General features: G+C 52.6%; 1 protein-coding gene across 1 annotated transcript; it reads left to right on the top strand.

Moving 5' to 3' along the window:
• The first annotated feature begins 852 nt into the window (after nt 1-852).
• LOC137141583 (E3 ubiquitin-protein ligase TRIM39-like) lies at nt 853-22879 on the top strand. The gene is made up of 9 exons (XM_067530515.1): nt 853-1326; nt 5025-5047; nt 5162-5223; nt 11948-12372; nt 14062-14157; nt 16348-16578; nt 17252-17274; nt 17375-17475; nt 22227-22879. The coding sequence occupies exons 1-9, from the start codon at nt 853-855 to the stop codon at nt 22784-22786; spliced, it is 1995 nt and encodes a 664-aa protein (XP_067386616.1). The 3' UTR covers nt 22787-22879.
• The last annotated feature ends 443 nt before the right edge of the window (nt 22880-23322 follow it).

Below are 23322 nucleotides of genomic sequence, written 5' to 3'. Positions count from 1 at the left end.
ATTTGAAGGGCAAGTGCTACATTGGAGCAGCTGCGTCGCTGTAACGCTTCCAGTGAAGACGCTCTAAGCCGACACGAGAACACGCTCCTGGCAGCAGAATTACTGCACCTCTGTGGGCACCATTATGGACAGTGCTTAGGTTGCTGTAACTTGTGTCGCTCGGGTGTGTGTGTCTTTTTCACACCCCTGTGTGACATAGGTTAGATCCATGTAAGTGGTCGTGTAGACCTGCCCTGAGGGCTGGAGGATCCGCCACCTGGGGAGTTTGTTAATCACCTGCACTGTTAACAGTTGTGCCTTATTTCTAGTTTGAATGTGTCTGGCTTCAGCTTCCAGCCATTGGTTCTTGTTCTGCCTTTCTCCACTGGATCCCAGAGCCCTTTAGTGCCCCCTGTTTTCTCCCCACCGAGGCCCATAAACACCAAGATCAAGTCACCCCTCCCCCTTCCTTTTGACAAACTAACCAGATTGAACATTTCAGCCTGTCCCTGGAGGGCATTTCCTCCAGCCCTGCCATCAAATCTGTGCCTCTTTTCTGCACCCTCCCTGGGCGCAGTGTCCCAGTGTTTGTCTCAGCAGGGCCGAGCACAGAGATAAAATCCCCTCCTGGCTCCTGCTACCTGACTAGGGGGTGTCCCTGCCCTTTCTGTCATTCCTCCTCTTCCCCCAGTCGGTTCCTCTCCCCCTTTCTTCTGTTTTACCTTCTCCTCTTTCCCCTCCAGGCCCCTCCCTTCTCTTCACCTCACCCTGCCACCGAGGAGGGCAGAGCCCAGCAGCGGCACCTCCCACCAGTGCCAGCAGAGCGCACCGGGCAGGGGAAGGAGACACAGAAGCACTGAGAGCCCAGCAGCCATGGCGGCACCTGCTCCACCAGGGAGTGAGGAACGCAAGGTTGAGGGTCTTGAACCCCCGGCCACAACCTCTTTAGCCAGGAGCTGGCTGGAGGAGGCCATTTGTAACATCTGTAAAGAGTATTTGACAGACCCGGTGACTATAGAGTGTGGGCACAACTTCTGCCGGGCCTGCATCACCAAATGCTGTAAGAAAGTGAAGAAACCCTCCTGTCCCCGGTGTGGAAAACAGTTCCAGAAAAGAGACTTCATGTCTAACGAGCAGCTGGGCCACTTAGTACAAACCATCAAACAACTAGAGTTAAATCCAGGACAAAAGAGAAGTACGGCGGGGAATGTGTGTGCGGAGCATGGGAAAGAGTTTGCCTGGTTCTGTAAGGAGGATGCCGCATCCCTGTGTGTGGACTGCAAAGGATCCCCAACTCACCGCTCTCACGCTGTGATCCCTATGGGAAAGGCTGCCCACCAGCCTCAGGTAGGGGTATTAACAATGATGGCACATTGTCCGCTCTGTCTGACTGCAGGGAACTGTAACTCTGGGGCCCGTTTTCAGGCTGCTCAGTGGCTACCGAGGGTCTCCAGCGCGGGGTGATGCTTGTATTTGTCACCCCCTCCCTCGCCCCATTCTTGTAGCAACACTTGAGCCGCTGGGCAGCTTCCTGGGCTGGTGCCAGAGAAGCTGAGTTCAGGGCAGGCAGCAGCCGGCTCGGAGCTTTTGCTTCCTCCGCTGCTGCTGCTGCCTCTTCCCAGCCTCTCTTCTCCCCTCGGCTCCCCCACCCTGACCTCCCACTGCTGCTGCTTCACTTTGCGCCGGGCTCCGACAGCCCCTGGTCTTCTTCCTCTTCCCTCCTGGCTTTTTTCTTCCCTTCTCTCTCTTCACTTTTTTTCTCCTTCCTTTTTTTCTCCTTTCCCTCTTTTCTCCTCGCCCTTTCCTCTTTCCTCCCTTTCTTTTTTGTTCCTTCTTCCTCTTTTGTCCCTTCCCTCCCTCCCCTCCTGTCTCCCCCCACCCAATGATCAGTTCTGCCTTCAAGGGGGATTTCCCTGTCACCCCCCCCCCGCCCCCCAGTCAGTCAGTGCAGCCCAAGGAGCAGATACACTTGGGAGCTGATTCTTGAGTTACTTTTGTTCCCCCCATTGCCCCATTAGGGAAGGTCCCCAGTCCTTCCCCCCACCATTTCTAAGAGTGCCGGGTCCCCCTGGCTAGTTTTCTGCAAGGAAACTAGCCAACTGGGGGAGGGGTTAGTCCATGCCAGGCAAGCCCAGCCTGGCTAGTGCATGAACCCCAGAGCTGCCAGCGAATGCAGCATGCCAGGATGTCCCCGTGTCTCAGGTAGCTGCCCCGGCTGCTGGCAGTAAGGATTTTACTTTGGCGGCCAGAGTCGGTCCATGGCGGGAGGATGCTGCCTTCTCCCCCACCCCCGTCAGTCCGCCATTGAGGCTGCTGCTGCTTGAAGCCAAACACATTTAATAAATGAAGGAATCAGGAGTGGGTCCTAGGGCCCTGGGAGGGGAGCTGAAACTGCTCGCCCGTCGCACTCGGTGATTCCCCTGGCAACGGCCGCCCACCAGTCCAAGGTAGGGGTATTTTTGTTTCAGGGCCCTGTGTCACACCCTCTCTGGGCAGACACCAGTCTGTTGTGACTGGACCGAACCACAGGATCCCCCGTGTTTCTACTCCAGCTCTGGGTCTCTCAGATGCACTCCCAGCTAGACTCCATGGCTGCCACCCTTCTTTGGGCTGTGATCCTCCCCAGCCCGGCTGTCTGGAACCCCAGACCCAGTGACTCAGCCCTCCCAAGATCCCAGCTGGTTACACCCGCTCAGGCCGATTTCCAGCTCGCTGGGCACTCTGAGTTCTCGACTGACCCTTCACAGACAATGTGTCAGGTGAGCCCGGATCACGGGCTTAGCAAGGGGGTTTCTTAACCACAGGCACTTGTGTTTTTAAGAAAGCACTAGAGAGAGTCACAGAGCTTCACAAAATCACAAACAATCCGTAGACAAACTGCCTGTGATCCCCTATGTCTGGTCTGACCCCTTCTATCACTACACTACAGCCTACGTCAGTAAAACATAAGCAGCTCAGGGGTGCGAATATTCCACCACCCTGAGTGACATAAATTATGCCAGCATAAGTGCCAGTGTGCACAGAGCAATGTGGGCAGGAGAGCTTCTCTTCTACACAGCTTCTGCCCCTTGCGGGAGTGGGCTTTTTATGCTGATGGGAGAGATCTCGCCCATTGGCACCGAGCGTCTTCACCACACACGCTGCAGGGGTGCAGCTCTATCAGTACAGCTATGCGGATGCAGTGCTGCTGGTGTAGACATGTGACTCTGAGGTCTGGTCAGCATCTCAGCAAGGCAGAGACCTTCCTGCTTTCTCTCTCCAGCCTTGTCTTCTGGCACACGGTGGTCGATTTTGCTCTGAGAGCATCCCCCTTCTGTGCCCCTTTTGCCATATGGGATAGTTTGAGATCCATGGACCTCCCTTAATTGTCATTTAAATACTTCACTAAGCTACGTCCCCATGTCAACAGCAGTCAGAACTACTTGTTTTAGTTACTTAAATATTATTTTTCTGCCTTTTAATCCTATTAGCCCTGCAGAGGGAAGGGAAGGCTGGGAAAGGACTCTCATCCAGCAGACAAAGGAGGAGTGAGATCTAATGGTTGGAAGTTAAAGTCAGACAGAGTTAGGCTATGTAACCCTTCTGCCAGACAGAGTCGGCAGCAGCACGGGCCGGGTTCAATATCCAGCAGTTCCTATCAATGATGCAACATCAAATCGGCTTGAGCCCCACCCAGTCACCTGGGAAATCCCACACTATCCCCGGGGTACCCCCAAAAGGCAATACTGCCCCTCTCGCCAGCACAGAGTCTGAGTGTAGGGAGTAAACCTTTTAATAAGAGGAAGGAAGTAACTCAGTGCTGGTTTGGGAAAACAGTGCAAAGAGAATTCATAAACACAAAAGAACCCATGAGCAGAATCCCCATGTGGGGCGTGTCCTTAGTCACTCCCGTCTCACTTTCCCCTGCCCTACCACAATCCTAGTTGCACTTTCATCTCTCAGCTGGCTACCGCTGCCTGCCAGTTGTGGTGCTCAACCAGCCCCCTCTGCTGGCTGTCAGGCTCTGGAGGTTTCCCAGTTCCTTTAGTAAGTGCAGCTTTCCGTGATTTCAGCTCAGTTCATGGGAAAACCCTCTGCCCACACAGGAGCAATGTCCCTGCTTTTAACAAAACAAGAGACTCCAAGAGGAATCATTAATTCTACCCTTTAGCAGTGGGAGGCGATAGTCAATCCATGCCTGAGGGCAGCCCTGGTCAGCGCTGGTGCAGCCTCAACAGGAAAACCCCATCCCCTCCTGCTGCTCTCACAGGCCTCTGGCATCTGAACGCTTCCTTTGTTGAGTTCTCTTCAGATGAGAGCAAATCTTTCATCAGCACAGGCTAAGTACCGTTCTGCTGCCATTTGTTCATACAACACGGGGGGCAACATCTCATCACCCTGCAGTTAACACTAAAGCGATTTACCATTGGAACAACTCATCAAGCCTTGTGATGGCTTCCCATCACTTGGAGTCTTTAAATCATCGCTGGGCGTCTCTCAGAGATCTGCTCTAGCTCAGACACATGTTGATGATGACAAAGCCCTGGTTGGGATGATATAGCTGAGGTTAGTCCTGCTTTGAGCAGAGGGTTGGACTAGATGACCTCCTGAGGTCCCTTCCAACTCTAATATTCTATAATTCTATGAATCACTGGGTGAGTGATTTTTGGCCTGTGCTCGAAACAGGAGGTCAGACGAGATGATCAGAATGGTCCCTTCCAGTCTTATCAGCTGCGAATCTGTGACTACTGGCTAATGCTGGTCTATATAGAAGCATCACCTTCTGTGGTTGATAAAGGTGCGTGGCAGTGTGTTTAGGAAATTGTAGCCACAGAGGAGATGATAAGTGAGCTACCTTATTTGCTCAGATGAATGACATTCATAAATATATAGGGAAGCAGGGATGGTGGGCAATTTGCCGTTCTGAAATGGGATTGACCTGATGGGAAAAGGGGTTTTGTACCTTTAAGTGTGGCGCACCTACAGGAAATGGTCACTGGATGGTTTTTCACATGGTTTTATTAAATTATAGAATATTATTGATAGTTTCCCGTTTCTTCTTTCAGGAGGAGGCAAGCACATCAAGCAGGTACTGTGCATGTCTTTGCCTTTTTCATTTCCCCTTACACTCCTGTTAGCTGCACTGCAGAATTACTGCACTGAACAACTGAGCTAAAGATGACGGAGAATGTCTTCTCTTTAGGAGTGAAGATGGGAATGTTCAGGATCAGGAAGCCATTTCTACTCAACAGCAGGAGTTTGGAGGTAATGAACGCCGATCTCACATTCAGCAGTGCCTACCCCAGCGCTCAGAACTCACGAGTCAGCTCCAAACACATGACAAGCCTGGCTTACAAACATCACACGATTTTGAACACAAACAATTGTGCCACCTCATTTTTGAACATTTAAGGAAATTCCAACCACCCCATCCCCACTCCCTGCCTCCACAATGTGTGTGTGGTCTTTCAGGACACAAATACCAATGTGAACATCTCCTGGAGATGGGGCGTTAGCTCAAATGGTGGAGGTGTTGGTAGCTCTCCAGGTTTCTGTTCAGATTGCACAGGTGGGGGTTGTTCACAGATCTTCATGTGCAAATGCTTAGGCTGAGATCATGAGATTAGAGAGGCAGGATGGTCCAGTGGTTACAGCAGTAGCCTGCTGTGCTACAGATGTCCTGCAGGATGTTGGGTGAGTCACTTAGGGACAGATTATTAAAGGTGTGTAAGTGCCTAAAGAAGCAGATTAGTGCCTAGTGGGATTTTCAGACATGCCCACGTGCTATTGATTTCAATAGGAGTTGGGCACCTAGTTGTTTTTGAAAATCCTACTGGGCACCTATCTGAACCTTTGGGTGCCTCAATCCCTGTAGAAAACCTGTCCCTCTGTGATGCCGGTCCCCGTCTGTGCAATGGGGATAATAGTAGGACTCTACCTCACAGAGGGGTTGTGAGCGTAAATACACAAAAGATTGTGAGGTTGTGAGGAGCCCAGACACTATGATAATGAGGCCATATAGGTACCTAAAACAGAGCATGGCGCCAGAAGAGTTCAGTCTCCAGTCAAAGCATTCTGCTTAACACCAGAGATGTGTGTTTAATTGTAAAGAGATGTGGGCAACGTTTTCCACACTGCTGTGATGGAGTTACATCTGTTTGGGTGACCCTGAGTGTGGTTTGCAATAGTGGTTTGGAAAAGTTTAACTTCCGGGTGGTTTTAGTTAGAGTTGAATCTTGACTTTGAATTTCCATAGTTTTTAAAGTTTGATTTCTTAAAATCTAAAATTGATTTTAATGCTCTTTTTAAAAAAGTGTCTGGCATGTCTGCTCAACCTTCCCTGAAATTGAGAGAAACTGTCTGTGTCCAATAATAATTAGCTACGCTGTTTTTAGGGTTGGTTCTAAATAGGGAGCTGGATAACTGACAGGTAGATTTCCACATTTTCTGTGATGAACTAGATAAACCCCGAGTAGGCTGCAGGAGCGCCATGTGAAATGTTTGTCCATTTGGAGGGCAGCATGAGACCTAGACCCAGCTGAAATCCTGCTTATGTCCCATTTTGAGACTCTAAATGGGACGTAAGTGCCTAGGCCTTGTGCTGGTCCCCTGTGAAGAGGAGAAGTCCATCCTTTCTGAATGATTCTGCAGTGACAGAGAGCTCTAGATACCATGGGGCACTCAGGAAGTTGTTCTTTTTCCCATGACTAAACTTTTGTGTCCTGCCCTAAACATGACAGAGTGCTCGCCAGCCACTAATGTCACAAGTAAGGACACGATTCTGGCACAGAGGGCATGGAGTAACGGCAGCCAGTCCTTGGGGCTGCTGGAGCAGCAGCCCCCACCAGTGGTCAGCCCCCGGCAGCGCTCCTGGGTTAGTCACCCATTTCCCTCAGGGTATATTCAGTAAAACTCAGGGAAAGGCCGTGGGCTTCCCTGAATTTTTGTTTATTGCCCATGATCAGTCCCTGACTTTTACTAAAAACGGCCCTGACAGAATCTTAACCTTTGTCACAAGCCGTTGTTGTCTGGGCTCAGGCGATTCCCTGTAATTCCACTTGTGGTCACCAGGTGTCAGCACTTTGTGACTGATCTTCACCAAATTGTGCGCGCAGATTACCTTGTCTTGGGCATTCAGCTAGTCCCATAAATCAGTGTTTCTCAACCTTTTAAGTAGCAAGTACCCCCTAACTTCCAAAAATTTTAATAAGTACCCAACACTCAGTTTTCCACTCTGAGAAATACAATCTTTTCCCTCTTTACCGCTGGACGACTGTATTTCTCGTAAAGCAGCAGAGTCCTGAGTTCTGCCGTGCTGTGTGGCTGTGGCAGATCACAAAACCCCCTGCTGTTTCTCCCTTTCTTCCTCCTTCTCTTCCTCTGTATAGGAGCAAAGGTCAGCACCAGCCAATCACTATGGCCTGAGGGCGGGGTCACGTGGTGTTCTCCTCACATACCTGGGAACTTGTGAGGGATGAGCAGGCAGTAGCAGCCCACCAGAGTGGATAGCAGCGCTCCCCACGGCCATCCCTAGAGGGGTGCGGGTCTGAGGCAAATCACACTGTGTGGGCTCCTCAACATTTCTATACTGGTAAAATCTGGGGCTGTCATAGATGTGAAGTTCACTGCTCAGCTAGCGCAGTGAAATTGACAAGTAACCTGCGGGTAGAGCCCGGCTCCAGGACTGGGCAAGCCACTGGTCTCTCCGCCTGGTTTTCTGGGCATCGGGCTTTGAGCTGGGGAGGGGAGCTGCCACCTGGGCAAGTTGCAGGCAGCTGCCGTCTGGCTGCCAGCCCGGGAGGTGGGCGACTGCCACCTGCTCCGAGCTGGGGCACAGGAGGTTTCCGCGCAGGCTGGGACCCGGGGATGTGGGCAGGCGGCAGGCAGCTGCTGCCCGTCTTTAAACTGGGCCATGGGAGGCTGTCTCTCAGCTCAGAGCTAGGGCGCGGGTGGCAGCCACCCACCTGCAAGCCCCGCTCAGAAGGCTCAGGAGGCTGCCACTGGGCTCCCACCTGGGAGCTGAGACAAGGCAGGACAGGCAGGCTGCCATCCGGCTTCCCAAAAGCCAGTGACCGCTGCCCAAGCCTCCGGCTGCCACCTGGCATCCCAAAAGCCAGCGGCTGCCGCTCAGCTTCCCAGGACTGCGGCAGCTGCCCTCTACCTCCCAGCTGGAACTGGGTGGGAAGCAGGTGGCTGCAACCTAACTTCCCCAAAAGTCGGCGGCTGCCACTCACCTCCTTTCACTGTATTTTTCACCGCGTACCCCCTGCCTGTGTCTCGCGTACCCCCAGGGGTGCGCATACTACAGGTTGAGAAATATGCCTTAAATGAATTGCTCTGTCACACTCCTGAGTGGGTCCCTCTCACACCCTCCTGTCCAAGCTGTTTCTAGGTGGTATAAATAATTAAATAGTCCTAGACACAGAGACTGGGGTCCAGGTGCTCATCCCTCCCCAGTGACCGTCATAATTCCTAGCCTACAGAGCAATTCACACTTGCTTTCTGGACCAACAAGTTTGAAGGTAGATAAGTATTTTATCAATATTGTTTAAGGTATATTAAGTACATCAGTGTATAAAGGTGACAGCCCTGCTATAGTTCAGTTTTAAATCAAGATTCTGTTTAAAGCTTGTCTTTCCTAAGTGCTGTAAAATCTGCACAGTTGCTTGGATTGCCCTGAAATTAGGTGTGGCTCATGGGGGCATAGGTTTCTATTACTGGTCCAAATTTGGGGCTATTTGGCCAAGGGGTTCCTGAGATACAGCCCTCCCCTCAAAATCCAGCTGTTCTTAAAGTTGACAGATTTTGGCAGCCAAGTTTTGCTCATATTTAGAGATCAAATTAGGGCTCAGCTAATCACCCCAGGGTCTCCAAAGCTCAGGGACTGAACAGGGCATGTTGGCATCCACCAGCCCTGTGCTGAAAATCTAATTAATTTTTTGTAAAAAAAGGTTTTGCTCCTCTGGTTTAGCTCATCAATTGTCTCCTGTGCTAATGACGAGCTAAAGGGATTACGCTGAAGACATGCAGACAGAGGCTAACTCCCTGGACAAATAGCTCTTCTTTTACAGCACTGGGGTGGCTCTGAGGGAAAGTCGCAGTCATTGAATAGGAGCCCTGACCTAGGCAGTGTGGGTTTAAATCCAAACCGAGGGACAGGCCTTTTGCTCCAATCTGCCCCTTCAAAGGGGTTCTGGTTTTTGGGAAATGTGATCTGAGCACAGCAGAATAATGCAAAGGCATTTACACTATTTTTGAGCAGAAAATAAACAACACAAACAAATGGGCACTAGGAGGGGAGGGTGTTTGGTGTGGAGGAGTAGGTGGGACTATAGGGAGAGGGGTTAGGGGCTCCGGTGATGGGGCGGGGGAATGGGACATAGTGAAGGGAAAGATGGGCGTCAGTGACAGGTGGGCTGAAGAAGAATAGGGGCAGGAGCACCTATCACTCCCCATTCCCCTTCTGTGTGTGTGCACGATGATCTGGGGACCCCAGCCCAGCTACTGGGGTCTGACCTACTCTTCCTTGTTCTTTTATGTGAGCCAGCTCCTGGAGGGGGGCCTTGCCTCTCTGGGGAATCTGAGCCCCCTTTCTAGCCTCCTGCATAGGCAGGGATGTGGGTGTCCCTTCCCTGCCCCCCCCCCCCGGTAATTCCTGAGCCCATCTTCCTTACTTTGTGGGTGTTGGCATGTGGGGCCCCCTGCACGTTTATGGGTATCTGACTCCCCCAAATTCCCTCATGTGAACCAACTTCCAGGAGAACTTGCATTTTTGGGGGTGTCTGAGCCCTCCTCCCTCCCTCTCCCCGTCTATGTGCCAGGGTCTGGGGAAGCTCTGCCCCTCTGGGTGGGGAGCTGAGAAATTCTATGCTCAGAGCATGACCCAAGCACAGTTGCTGAGAGTGGGGTGAGGAGCTGAGAATGGGCAGGCTTGGCCTGTATCAGAAACTCTCCCGCACTGGGGAGGGGATGGGAACAGCCACTGAGGTGAATGGAGCAGTCCTCATGTCCCAGAGCTATTGTGTCAGGCTGTGTTTGTTCACCTGCTTGGGGAGAACAGAACATCTCACTGGGCCTCTGGACATTTCTGGGAGCATGGAACTTTGAAACCTGCTGTGGGCACAACTCTGAGAAGGAAAAGTGAACATCTGGGAAACATCTGCCTCTGCCGAGGTGTTTGATGATGATGATGATTGTGGAGCAATGTCACCTGTGCACAGCAGAATATTCAGAAGGTGCCAAAATTATTTTTTAAAAGAAAATTCATGGCAGCTGTGAAGGCTCCCTGGGAGGGGAGGTGCTCTGGGTGCAAGAGGAGTGGGAATAGTGGAGGAGGGTTTGGGTCTGCAGCGAGGGATGGGGGTATTCTGGGGAGGGAGATAAATGGGAACGGATGGCAAGGCAGGGAAAAAGGGCTGGGGGCTCAGGTAAGAGGGAGGGGTTGGGATTACAGGGGAGCGGGAGGGGAGAAGACATAAAGGGTTGCAGAATGTGAGAGGTTGCAGAGGATGTCGGAGGTTATGGGGCGAGAGCACCTGTCAGCCATGAATTCTCCCCCTGTGTGTGTGCACTGAGATGTGGGAGACCCTGCTCCTCTCGGGGTGTCTGAGCCTCTTTCCTGCCCCTCCATGTGCGCCGGGATCAGGGGGAGGGAGGAAGCTGGCACAAACTGAAACATCTGAAATCCGGAAAATGCAGAGTTAAGCTACACGTCACCCCTGTGTGCGGCACAGGAGCCTGGCTCAGAGGCGGGTGCACTGGGTGGGCCTGGGGCATGGCTAGGGAAGCCTGGCTGAAGCTGGGGCAGGAGGCCCAGGTAGGGGTGGGTAATGGGAGTGAGGGGCTCAGCTCACTGCTCAGCTCTGGCTACATGAGCAATGTTGCTTACAGCCCCCTGTAAGCTGCTGGCTGTGATACGTGTAGGCAGCAGCCCAGGGCAAGAGAGCCAGGAACAACTTCTTACTTGTTAATGGCTTCTTCAGTGCCAACATCTGGCATGACAGGATGGGAAGGGGAGGGGAGCTAGCAATGTCAGTGTGGGTGTGTGGGGGGGGGGGCATAGACACATTCAAGCTCATGTTACATGGCCTCATGGTCTCCTTATTGGTGGGTTCACACAAGCAGGCAGAGCCCCCAGAATGATGGCCCGGCCCCACGCTCTGTAAGCAGAGCATGTATTTTATTACTGGAAGAGGGTGGAGCCCTCCAGCTGCTGCTACCAAAGAGTTTCGCTTTTCCTCCCAGGCAGCAAACGCACCCACACCCTGAACTCAGAGTTACTTCCTGAGCCAGTTACTTCCCCCTGCCTGGGAAGAGCCAGACCCTGTAGGGGCTGTCTGTGGATGGACCACACACACAGACCCAGCCAGCACAGGAATTTGCTCACTCTAGAAGTAAGATGCAAATATTGAACTATGATATGAGTATAGTTAGCTCTTGCAACACCTGGCCAATCTCTAACTAACTGGATCCTGAGCTAAAAATAGAGAAAAACCAAGGAAAGGAAAGAGGAAGAGCAAACCAACACAATAAAAATGAAAACAAAGAGTCCACATGAGGTGCAGCTTTTTAACAGTGTGGGTAATTGACCATTGGAAGAACCGGCCCAGAGACATGGTGGACTCTCTGTCCCGTGGAGTCTTTAAATCAAGATGGGATGTCGCTTTCTGAAAGATCTGCTGTACCTACCACAGATTGTGGGCTGGATGCAGGAATTACTGGGTAAAATTCTCTGGCCTGTGTTATGCAGGAGTTCAGACTAGATGATCAGAATCATCCTCCTGCCCTTCACATCTGTCCGTGTACAGCACATCTTTTAGAAAGGCAGCCAAGGCAATCTAAAGACGCTAAGTGATGACAAATGCTGCCATTTTCCTTGGTAAGCTGTTCCAATGGTTTGTTCCCCTCACTGTTCAAATGTCATCTGATTTCCAGTTAGAGAATAATTCATTAAGTGAAACTGGTCACTGCAACTCTTACATTCCCACAGCCTTGGCCTCTGCCCATCCTTTGAGAAAGCTACTGGATGAAGCGGTTTGTCCCATCTGTACGGATTATTTCAACGATCCAGTGAACATAGACTGTGGACACAACTTCTGCCGAGTTTGTATCACTGATCACTATGAAAAATGGGAAATGAAACCAGAGGGAGTTTGCTGTCCACAATGCAGGGAAAAATTGAAGAAAGGGAAATTCCAGGCCAACAGGAAGCTTGCCAGCATGGTGGAAAATATCCAGCAACTAGGAATAAAACTTGAAAACCAAAAAGAGGAGATAGTCTGCAGGGATCACGAGGACAAAGTCAAGCTGTTCTGTGAAGATGATGGTGAGGTGATCTGTCTGATTTGTGATAAAATCCAGGAGCACAGATCTCATGCTCGGGTGCCCATTGAGGAGGCTGCTCAGGAATACAAGGTAGGAAACATGATTTATTTCTAAATATTCAGTAGAAATTAAATGACTGCAGGAGACGTTTAATTTTAAAATGACATGGAGTTTAGCCATGATGGGTAGGAGTCTTCTAAATCTATGGGGTGAAATCCTGGCCCCATCGAAGTCAGTGGAAAACTCCCAGGCCTGAAGCCAAAACAGTACATAGGAACCTAAGTCCCAGTTTGAGGTGCCACTGCAATTCACAGCCCCTTTCATCATCCAAGTGGAACAGCTTCACCAGGAGAGACTGAGGGAGCCCCACATAGCCCGGTGGTTAGATCCTCTCCTGAGGGATAAGACTGGAACACGGGTCTCCTTTCTCAGCATCCCATGCCCCAGGTGAGAGCTCTGACTGCTGGGCTAAAAGTTAGAAAGGGGGTGGATCCGCCTCCTTCTCCTCCAGCGGTTTTATGCGAAGTGAGGCAGGCTCAGAGCTCATAGCTTGAGTGTCCGACCACCTGACTCCAGGAGCTGGGTTCCTGGCTGGGGTCGCTGGCAGAGCCAGGTGCCTCCCTGCAGCCCAGAGTGAGGTGCCCACCTCCCTGAGGGGACGGAGTTGGGACACCTCTCCTCAGCATCTCCCATTGGCTGGCTTAGGCAGCTCCCAGCCCGGCCTGCTGGTGTTTGTGGGTCACAGTCTAAGGTGTCTGTCTCTCCCCATGCTTTGTACAGGGAGCCTGGCCCCTAACTCAGGCTTTGTGGGTCTCAGGGCTGGTCCAGAGGTAATTTAGGTGCTAAAAAGTCAGTTATTGCAGTGCTGAGTGTCACATGCCTAAGTGCCTCGTGGATCCAGCCCCAGTGGCGTCAATGGGACCAGGATTTCACCTGCCGAACGTATCAATATGTCTCTGACTTGAAACTCTGCACGGCAGCCCCCAGCCCCTGCAGGCATCTACAAACACTGACTGTTGTTTTCACTCCCTCATGGTCACTTGCTGTTACAAGAAGTGAAAGCAGTGATCATGCTTTGTACTCGCTCCCAGCGCTGCTTCCATCCCGGGCTGTCGGAGCCCCACACAGACACCAGTGGGTCTAGCCATAGAGTCCTGCCCTCTACGCCCTGTTTGCACAGGGGGATCTGAGCACAGAGGGTGACGGGCCCAGTTCTGCCCTCACTGAGGTCAGTGGGAGTTTATCCACCAGGCTGAAGGGGGCAGGCTCTGTGTGAGTTGCCCAAGATCCACACGAGGCGTTTTTTTGCCCACGGTTGGTTCAGACAGAGCTGCCGAACCAGCAGAGCCAGGCTGAAAGCCAGTGTGATGCTGACGCTCTAGTGCCATGTGCTGGAACAAAAAGTGTGTCAAGTGGCGGTTCCCAGCGCTGGGGAAGGGGGTCCCAGATCCCAGTCAGATACCTAGGCACAAACACAATCCTTGCCTTCTAGGAGGGGTCGGAGTTAGCCCCGAAACAAGCACTGCGTGTGCCAATAGCACAACACCTTTCTGTAACCCAGACAGAGCCTGGCTGTTTGGGGAGCCAATACGACAGCTCTGTAGAGAGCCCCGGGGTCACTCAAATCAGCTCTGTCCATGGCAAGGCTGGGCACAGAACCCTGGTCCCCTCACAGCCGGCCTGGGCTTGGCCACAAAACCTCCTGCCACCCATGGGTGAGGAATCCCCAGAGCTCTGACTCACTGCAGCAGAATTCACCCGGCATCGTTATCCCCACAGGAGAAACTCCACAAAGACATTGAGCTTCTGGAGAAAGCAATGGAGGAGATTTCAAAGCTGGAATCCAAGGAGCAGAATAAACCAAACGACTGGAAAGTAAGTGTCTGCAGTTTGGTTTAATCTCTCATTTTATTTAAGTATTTTTAAAAATGTACAAGAAAATCATGATAAAAATAGACAATAGCAGCATAGCGTTAAAACAAACAAACAAACCCTGTTTATGATTATAATCAGAGTTTCCAGAAAATGTTCATCTTGAGGAATGTGGATGGGAACGGAAGGGTAAAAATGAACAAATCTTCATGACACTTAATAGCAATGGGCTGATTTACACTGTCGTGGAAGAAAGATCACGCAACTTCCTTTTAGGGTTAGATCAAGTAGAGCTTTATTTGTGTCACACACACAAACAGCTATAGCTATAGGGAAGCCCATCAGCCCCTGTGCTGATCACTGGCACTTTGCCTTGCTACCAGATACAAAGGACTTATATGGATTTGTCTTAAATTCATTTACATAGAGATCGTATATAGTGGAGTTTGATTAACAGGTTATTTCCCACAAGTAAGGTGATTACAGAACACTGTGGGGTGCTCCAGATGCTAGCCTGTCAAAATGGGTCTTCTGGTGTCAGGAAGTCTTGGATCACGCACAGACACTTACTAACTTATCTGACAGGGGATGTCTGCGCTCAGACTTCAAAGGTGGATAAGTTCTGCAACATAGACTAACGAATTTACATGTGGATGGCAGGGCTAAGACATTCCACTTGAACTTAGCATTTCTAGCACAGTTTCAGACTGAGGCAGTCTGTCAGTGAGTTTCAGACTAAGGTATTTTGTCAGTGATATTTTTCTGATTCCACAACACTGACTCTAAATACAAATGAGGCCAGATAAATACATATTTTATTTATCTGTATTTCTAGTGCAGAAGCCTCTTGTAAATCAAGCCCAAGAGTTCTAGCAACACATAGGAAGATACAGACCCAGACTTTTCGCTGTCTCACACCTTGTGTCAGCATTTACACCAGGGCAAAACCCATGTAAATGTTGCCATTCTGATTTGGTCGATTTGACATGGACTGTGCTCACTGGGACAGCCCTGCTCTCACTCACACCAGTTCTACACTACTACAGCCCCATTAGCACTGATAGGGTTACTCCTGATTTACACTGGGCCAATGAGAGGGGAACTGGCTCCAGAGAGTCTAACGGAGTTACACACATTTCAGGGGCAGCCTTTCTGCACCCTGCTTAAGGCTGAAACACCATTTCAGTTTAAAGCTGACATTCAAAGTGCTCTAAAATCCACAGATATACTCAGCTTGGCTTGAAAATTGCTGTGTTTGTTGATGGACCTGTGCAGAATATGAGGGGCAAATGTAGGGGCATTTGGTGAAGGGGTTCTAGGGTCTCCATCCCCCACCCCATATGATGATGCGTTTTTAATTGCTAATTCTGTCCCACCTTGCCTTTTATGGACGTTTTGCATTTCCTGACGAATATCTAGTGTAAGGAAAGGACGGGGGTGAGATGGGGTGGGGCTGTTTTTCCCCAAACATGAGTTTTGGGTTTATTGTCTCACGTGGGGGCAGAGTGAAGGATGCAATTGTTACTTGAGGGTGACTCGGGCCCAGATCCACACAGGGACTGAAGTGTTACAACACCAAAGCTGTAGGCACCTTGAAAATCGCTGGCTTAGGGGCCTCAGCTCCCTATACAATGACTGGGGGCAGGATGGTGCCTCTCTTACAGCTTTTAGCCCAGTGGTTAGAGCATTCACTTGGGAGGTGGGGGAGCCAGGGTAATTCTCCCCTAGGCCTGAGGGACAGGAAGGATTTGAACAGGGAAATCTCATGCCCAGTCTCAGGACAGTCGTCTGAGAGGGAGAGGGGAAGCTCAGTCTCTCCTGTGGAAACTGTTCCAGTTTGTGTAAATGCTCATATAGTTAGTGGACCAGAGAGCAAGCGAGGATGTCTCTATAGTCCTGCGGGTCAGGTACCCACCTAGGAAGTGGGAGACCCAGAATCCAGCCCCCTGCTTCACAGACTATTTAATTATTTATCCAGAAGCTATGGGCTTGATGCAGGAACCCCTTGGTGTAATTTACCGGCATGTGCCATGCAGGGGGTCAGGTTAGATGATCACAATGGTCCCTTCTGGCCTTAAAACATAAATCTATACACACTCATTCAAATCTAATGTACTGCACCCAAAATGGCCTGATACACTTGATAGTTCTGCTGATATTTATGGTTTGGTTTTGTATTTTTATTAACTAAAGGAAAAAGTAAATCATCACAGACAGCGAATCTTGTCAGAATTTGAGACACTAGAACTGCTTCTGAATGAGAAAAAGGAACTCTTTCTCCAGAGACTGGGGGAGGAGGAGATGGAAACTTTGAAGAAATTAAAAGAAAATGTTACCAAACTCTCCCAGCAAAGCTCCTTGCTGCAACAGCTGATGGCAGAGATAAAGGAGAAGTGTCAGCAACCGGCCGCTGAGCTGCTGAAGGTGAGTTACACAAAGTTCCCCTTTTGTTTGGATTTTCCACAGCCCTGGAAACAAACACAGAGTGTCTCCTGCTCCCGCAAAATGATTGTTGTTATTTACTGATTTATTATTTATGTATGTTGCACCACAGCTTTACAGAGTATTTCACAGTATTATTAGTAATATTTAGGCCAAAATTTGGCTCCCTAAACATAGGACCTAAGGGTAGAATGATCAAAGCCATCTAGGTGACTTAGAAGCCTCCATCCCATTTTCAAGAGTGATTTAGGGCCAGATTTTCAGCGGTATTTAGGTGCCTAGAGATGCAGATCGGCACCTCCTGGGGTTTTCAAAAGCATCAAACAGGTTAGGCACCTAACTCCCATTGACTGGTTTTAATGTTTCTCTCAGGGTAGCAGCCACCATGTGCTGGATGCTTTCCAGTATCCAGAAAGACACAGCCCTGCCCCTACAAGACTTGCCTGTTAACCTTCCTAGACTCTTTCTTGATTATTAGAAGTCTTAATTATAAGAAGTCTTAATTATAATAAGTCCTCATGGAACTCAGATCTGCAGGTATTTTGCATTCTGTAAAACCTCAGGAAAAAGAGAAAATTAACCAGACGTGATGTGAACACAGAACAGATGAACTGTTCAACACTAACACTTTCTTACCTACTTTCTCTCCCGTTAGGATGTAAAGGACACACTGGCCAGGTAAGATTCTATGTTCAGATTACCATCAATGTATATCAAGCCCATTGCAATAGGACCAGCACTGAGCGTCTGAGGGATAACAGGATTTTCTTCTTTTTAGGAGTGAGCAGGTGAGGTTGCAGGAACCAGAGCTCACTGCTGATGAACTGAAGGGTGCGTACAGAGTCCCTGGCCTGATGGAAATGCTGAGACAATTCACAGGTAAGTTAGCGCTAAGGCAGCAGGGGATCTCTAGCTTTTCCTATCTGCAGCCTCCAAATCACCCATGTTTTTTCCATTCCTAAATCCACGTGCCAGATTCCTCTGGGCTCTTCCAGCCAAAGATACTAAAAGTGCTATAATACCTAGAGACCAGTAGATTAATACTGGGCCCCCTAAGGAAAGGGAGCAGTTACAGTCAGAGATGCTACCTTTGATCATTGAATATTGGAAAAGCCTCTGAAGTAAACGTACCCGCTGCTGGCGAGAATCCCATCACTGCTCTGTCCCCCAGGGCTGTGAACTGTTAGCATTACACGTCCTTACAAAAGGGAACAACACTTGGCTCTTATATGGAGTTATTCAGCCAGAGCTTGCAAATGCTTTCCAAAGGAGGAAGTTGCCATTGTTACAGAAGGGGAACTGAGGCACAGAGACACGCCCAATGTCAGACCAGAGCCAGGAACAGCGCTAAGGTCTCCTGGTCCGTTCAGTAAAAGGACCAGAGCAGCATAAAATGGCTCCAGAATCCCTGGATCAAACTGGGTGAGGATTCCTCCAGTGCAGCAGTGCAGAGAACAGCTGCAGGTGCCCTCTGAGGACACACTCACAAGCCCTGTTGTGGGGTGTGTGGAGATGGGACTGGGAACAAGATGGTTGTGTTGGAGCCACAGCGCACCGTGCTGCAGAGATCCTGGGCCTCACTGCTGCCCATAGGACCCAGGGAAAGGCTGACGGAACTAAAGGCATCAGCTATGCCAGAAAAATGCACTTGTATTATGAAATAAGAGCGCTGACATGGGACGTTACACCGGTATAACATGAGCGGTTTAAATTCTCACCTTATCTTGTACTCATGTAACCTTCCCCTGCAGACGAGCCCTGAGTTGAACTGGGGTCTCATTTGGCATCTGGAACACACAGGATCACGAGGATGCAGGGAAGATGGGGGTTTAAAGACACCTTCGCCCTTACGTTCCCCTGGGCTGCAGGCTCCGAGCACAGAATCTCAGCCTGAGAGTTTAAGCCATGTCTACACTAGCACTTATGTCAGCAAAATTTTTTATCGCTCAGGGGTGTGAGACAAACACATCCTTGAGTGTTGTAAGTTTTGCTGGCATGAGCGCTCGTGTGCACAGCGCTGTGTCTTTCCCACCGACACAGCTACCGCTGGTTACTGAGCTGGTTTTATTTTGTCGACAGGAGAGCTCTCTCCCATCAGCGTAATGCAGCTACACAGTGATCTTACAGCAGCACAGCTTTATCTGTCCAGCTGTGCCAGTGTCAGCTTGCTAGTGTAGAACTGGCCTAAATCATGGAGCACAATTATGTGGCAATTCATTGCTTACATTGGGCCACTGGGCTACCTTCAGATGGTCTCTCTCAGCTATGGCCACAACCCTACTGATTTTTGTGAAAAACAGAAAATTGGAAAAACTGATCAGGCTTTTCTGATTTTCACACAAAGCAGGAGAGCTCTGACCAGAGTGGGGAGGCGATGGGTCTAGCTGGAATATGGGGGTGAGGAGCCCATTGGGGTCTGGCTGAACTGAAAATCGACAGTTTGACACAAATAGTTCATCTACACAGCCTGTGGCAGTGACTCTCAGAGCCGGGTGACAGACGAGGTTTGCTCCATGTCATTAAAATTAGCTGTGTAGACGTGTCTGTAGCTGGGATCCCTCGATCTCTCCTGCTGCAGACACCCCTCGGTGTCTAAATACTGACACGGGTCCTGGGCCAGAGCATGAGAGTGAGAATAACTCTGCAGCCCAGTGGGTCGGGCCCCACCCGGGATCCCCAGAGCCCAGCCCCCCTGCTCCAGTGTCCCTGTAATTATTGATCCGTAACCACAGTGACAGGAGGGGTGACAGCCCCTGGAACAGCCATGTCTCAGCCGTGTCGGTGCCCGGTGCAAACAACCAGTGTAGACACTGCGCAGGTGTGAGCTGGGACTGGCACCCGGTGCAGCTTCTCCCAGATGGAGGGGGCAGTAAGTGGGGAAATGCCCCCACATCTCCCCTCCCCACTGCCTCAGTCTTGTTAGCAATGACCCCTGGTCCCTCCAATAAGCAGATACACACCCCAGTGAGGCCAGCTCAGATACTCCGACCCTGCCCTGGGGGAAGGGCTGGCTGTGGGGTTTGTCTGGCTGGAAGGTGGGGCCTGTGGGGCCAGCCGGCATGGAGAGTCCCAGCTACGCCCCCTGGGGCAGGGCTGCCCGGCCAGTGTGTGTGGGGACTGCACCAACCTGCTCTTAGCAACAAACCAGCCACACACGGCCACAAAGCAACAGAGATTCCCTGGGGCCTGCCCCCCCCCACCCTCTCTGCCCCCCTGGTGCCACCAATCTCCTGCTCCCCCTCGGGCCCCTGGCTCCTACCCCTCCCTTTCCCGTCCCTCATTCCTGGGCCCACCTGTCCTCTGCCTCTATCCTCTCCTCTGCCCTTTCCCTGCCCCCCTTTGCCTCCCTCACACGTGCCCTTCCCCTCCACCCGCCCTTCCTCCTGGAACCCACCTTCCGTTCACTCCCTGCCCTCCTTGCACCTGCCTCTCCCCCAACCACCCTCTGCATCCTGGTGCCCACCCCACCCCCACCCCTGGCATCCACTTCTCCCACCCCACCCTCACCTCCCCCAATCTACAACCTGGTGTCTGCCACTGCCCTTGATGCCCACCCTTCACCCTCCTCTGCTGTCCTGCCTCCCGTCTTTCTCCTCAGCTCCCTCAACGCCCCTGCTACGTCTGCCCCAGGCCCCTCTCCTCACCCCTCTCTGCCCCCTGGTGCCCACAACTTCCCTCACCTTCCTCTGCCCCCCTAATGCCAGACCCTCTGCTCAACCCCCTTCAATCCTCAGTACCTGCCCTTTTCCCTGCCCCCCTTTACCCTCCTGATGCCCCCTCCCCCGACCACCCTCTGCCCCCCCATCATCCATGACTTCCCTCATCCTCTGCCTTCCTGGTGCTCAACCCTCCTTTCACCCCTCTCTGCCCAGGGAATCCACTCCTACCCTTCCCACTCCATCCTTTTACCTGCGCCTTCCTTTCCCCGTTTCTGTCCCCCAGCAGGTGCTCCTGCCTGCCCCTCTGACCCCAACCCCTTTCTCTTGCTGCCTTCTGATGCCTGCCCCTGCCCCTTTGCTGCCTGCTCGCCCCCCTTCTGCCCCACTGTTGCAGGCCCTTTCTCTTGCCCCTCTGTCCCTGGCTATCACCCCTCCCCTCCCCCTTCTATCTCCTTGGCACCCACCTCTTCCCTTGCCCTCCCACCCCCTGATGAGTCCCCTTGATCACCCCATGCCACATGCCCTCCCCTCTGCCCTGGTGCCTGCCCCTTGGTAATCTCCCACCAGCTCCTGCCCCTCCCCTCACCCCCCATTCCCCTGGTGCCAGCCCCTCCCTTCACTCCTCTGACCCCCTAAGGCCTCTCTCTACCCTCACCCCCATCTGCCCCCTGGTGCCCACCCCTTCCCTTGCCCCACTTTGGGCCCCCTGCTGTCTGTGCCTCCCCTCACCCCCTTTAACCTCTGGGTCCCACCCCTCCCCTCATCCACCCTCTTCCCCCACTGGAGCCCACTGCTCCCTGAATTACCATATGCCCCCCAAGGCCCACCCTTCTCCACACCCCTCTCTCCCCCCTAGTAATCACCTGTTCCCTCAACCCCCCCCGATTTTACCCCCCATACCTGACCCTCCCCTATCTGCCCTCTTTGCAGCTACCCCTCCACTCACGGCCCCTCCACCGCGCCCTGGCACCCACCTGTACTATCCTCACCTTCTCCCCATTAACAACTGCTCCTTTCCTTGCTTTCCTAGTGCCCCCTGAAGTCTATCTTTCCCCTCGGCCCCCTTGTCACCTGCGCCTTCCCACACACCCCCTTTGCCCACCTGGTGTGCACCGCTGCCATTGAGATCCCTCTGCCCCGCCTGCCTGCCCCTTCCCTCGCCCCCTATAGTGTCCTGGAGCCAGCCCCTGGAGCCAGCCCCACCTTTCACTGCCCCTCCGGCCTGCCCCTTCCTTCACCCCGCTCTAGCCCTCTTGTGTCAGCCCCTCCTTAGGCTCCCCGTCTCCCTGTGTTTCCCCTTGCGTCCCCTCCTGCCTGCCCCTTCCCTCTCCCCTGCCTCTGTGCCCCTTTTCTTGTCCCCTTTGGTTGCCTGGTGCCCACCCCTCCCATCACCCCACTCTGCCCCCTGGCACCTGTCCCTCCACTCACCCTGCTCTGACCTCCAGTGACCACCCCTGCCCTAGCCACCCCCTCTGCCCCTGGGTGCCTGCCCAACTCCTTATTCCCCAGACCCTGGCACCTGGCTCTCCCCATGACTCCCCTCTGCCCCCTGGAGCCCACCCCCTTCTCCTTCCCTTTGCCCCTGGGGTTGTCCCCTTCCTTTCCCCTGGAACCTGCCCCTCCCTTCACCCCTCTCTGTGCTCCTGGTGCCTGCTCCTTCCCTGGCCCCCACTGTCCTTGCACCTGCCCCTCTCCCCAGCCCCTCCTCTGCCTCTCCCAGCATCAGCCTGTCCCCTCCAGCGTCCCTGGGCTGCCCTCCCCTGCCCTGCCCCCGCTGACACCTTCCCACCCACCCCTCCCCCGCTCCTGCTCTCCTTCCCCTCAAGTTTGCTCCCATGTGCAGAGGGGCCCTGACTCCCCTTAACGGGCAACAACCCCCCCCCCAGCCATTAACGGGGACGCAGGTTAATTTCCCTTTGATCCCCATGACCAGCCCCTGCCCCGGCCCTGACTCTGTGACTCTCTCCCCAGTGGACGTGACTCTGGATCCAGACACGGCTCATCCCAACCTCGTCCTGTCTGAGGATCGGAAACGTGTGAGAGACGGAGACACACGCCAGGATCTGCCCAACAATCCTAAGAGATTTGTTAATTATCCCATTGTGCTGGGCGCTGAGGGGTTCCCGGGCGGGAGGCGTTACTGGGAGGTGGAGGTGGGAGACAAGCCTGACTGGGCTCTGGGGATTTGTAGGGAATCTGTGAGAAGGAATGGACAAGGATCACTCTCACCTGAGGATGGATACTGGGCCATATGGCTTAGGGATGAGAAATACGAGGCCTGCACCACCTCGAGGACCCGCCTCCCCGTGAGCGTCAGGCCCAGCCGGGTGGGGATTTTCCTGGACTATGAGGCGGGCGAGGTCTCATTTTACAATGTCACTGACAGGTCCCAGCTCTTCACTTTCACTGACACCTTCTCTGGGACGCTTCACCCTTATTTCTATCCTGGTGTCAGTGCTGGGGGTAAAAACGCGGCTCCCCTGATCATCTGCCCGGTCCCAGCCCAGGCCGGAGGGAATCTCTGTCCCTGACAGCGACACCCGCGGCAGAGACTGTCCCCTCCCAGCGCTGAGCAGCCCCCAGGCCTGTGCCCAGGGGAGGGGCTAAAGGGCATCACCCGCCTGCCCCCCCCCGCCCCTCAGTTCCCAGCACCAAGCCTGTCAGATGGGGGAAGGGAGAGGGGCAGAGAAGGGGTTGAGGGAAGCCGGCTGCTGGTGTGGGGGGGCCGGGCAGGGGGTGTGTGAATTAGGTGGGGCAATGTCAGGGGTGGAGGCTGAGGGTGGGGGAGGGAAGGGGGATGCAGCAGGAGGTCAGGAAAGAGCCCAGCTGATGTGAGGTAGACTGGCGGGGGAGGTGGGGAATGTAAGGACCGGGGAGGGAGAAGCCCCAAGGAGGAAGAGCCCCTGGCAGAAATGATGGGGGAGGGGAGGAGCCCAGTGAATGTGACAGGGCCAGTAAGCGAGGGGAAGGTCCCAGCATTTCCTGCCCTGGGGGAGTCTCTGCCCATGGTGGGGAGTGAAACGGCCCCAGGGGGCAGCGCGGGGGCAGGGGTGAGAGCGCCGGGTCC

Source organism: Emydura macquarii, unplaced genomic scaffold (assembly GCF_026122565.2).
Source record: "Emydura macquarii macquarii isolate MOO-44397 ecotype Brisbane River unplaced genomic scaffold, CSIRO-AGI_Emac_v2 contig_3092, whole genome shotgun sequence".
Taxonomy (NCBI): domain Eukaryota; kingdom Metazoa; phylum Chordata; order Testudines; family Chelidae; genus Emydura; species Emydura macquarii.
The sequence above is the reverse complement of the archived record's forward strand: the minus strand, read 5'-3'. Positions and strand labels throughout refer to the sequence as shown.

Excerpts from the sequence above, each read along its gene's own strand:
- LOC137141583 (XM_067530515.1), top strand. The coding sequence starts at position 853 with ATGGCGGCACCTGCTCCACCAGGGAGTGAGGAACGCAAGGTTGAGGGT. Across the intron at positions 5,224-11,947 it reads TCAACAGCAGGAGTTTGGAG|CCTTGGCCTCTGCCCATCCT; the intron begins GTAATGAACGCC and ends ACATTCCCACAG. Across the intron at positions 17,275-17,374 it reads GTAAAGGACACACTGGCCAG|GAGTGAGCAGGTGAGGTTGC; the intron begins GTAAGATTCTAT and ends TCTTCTTTTTAG.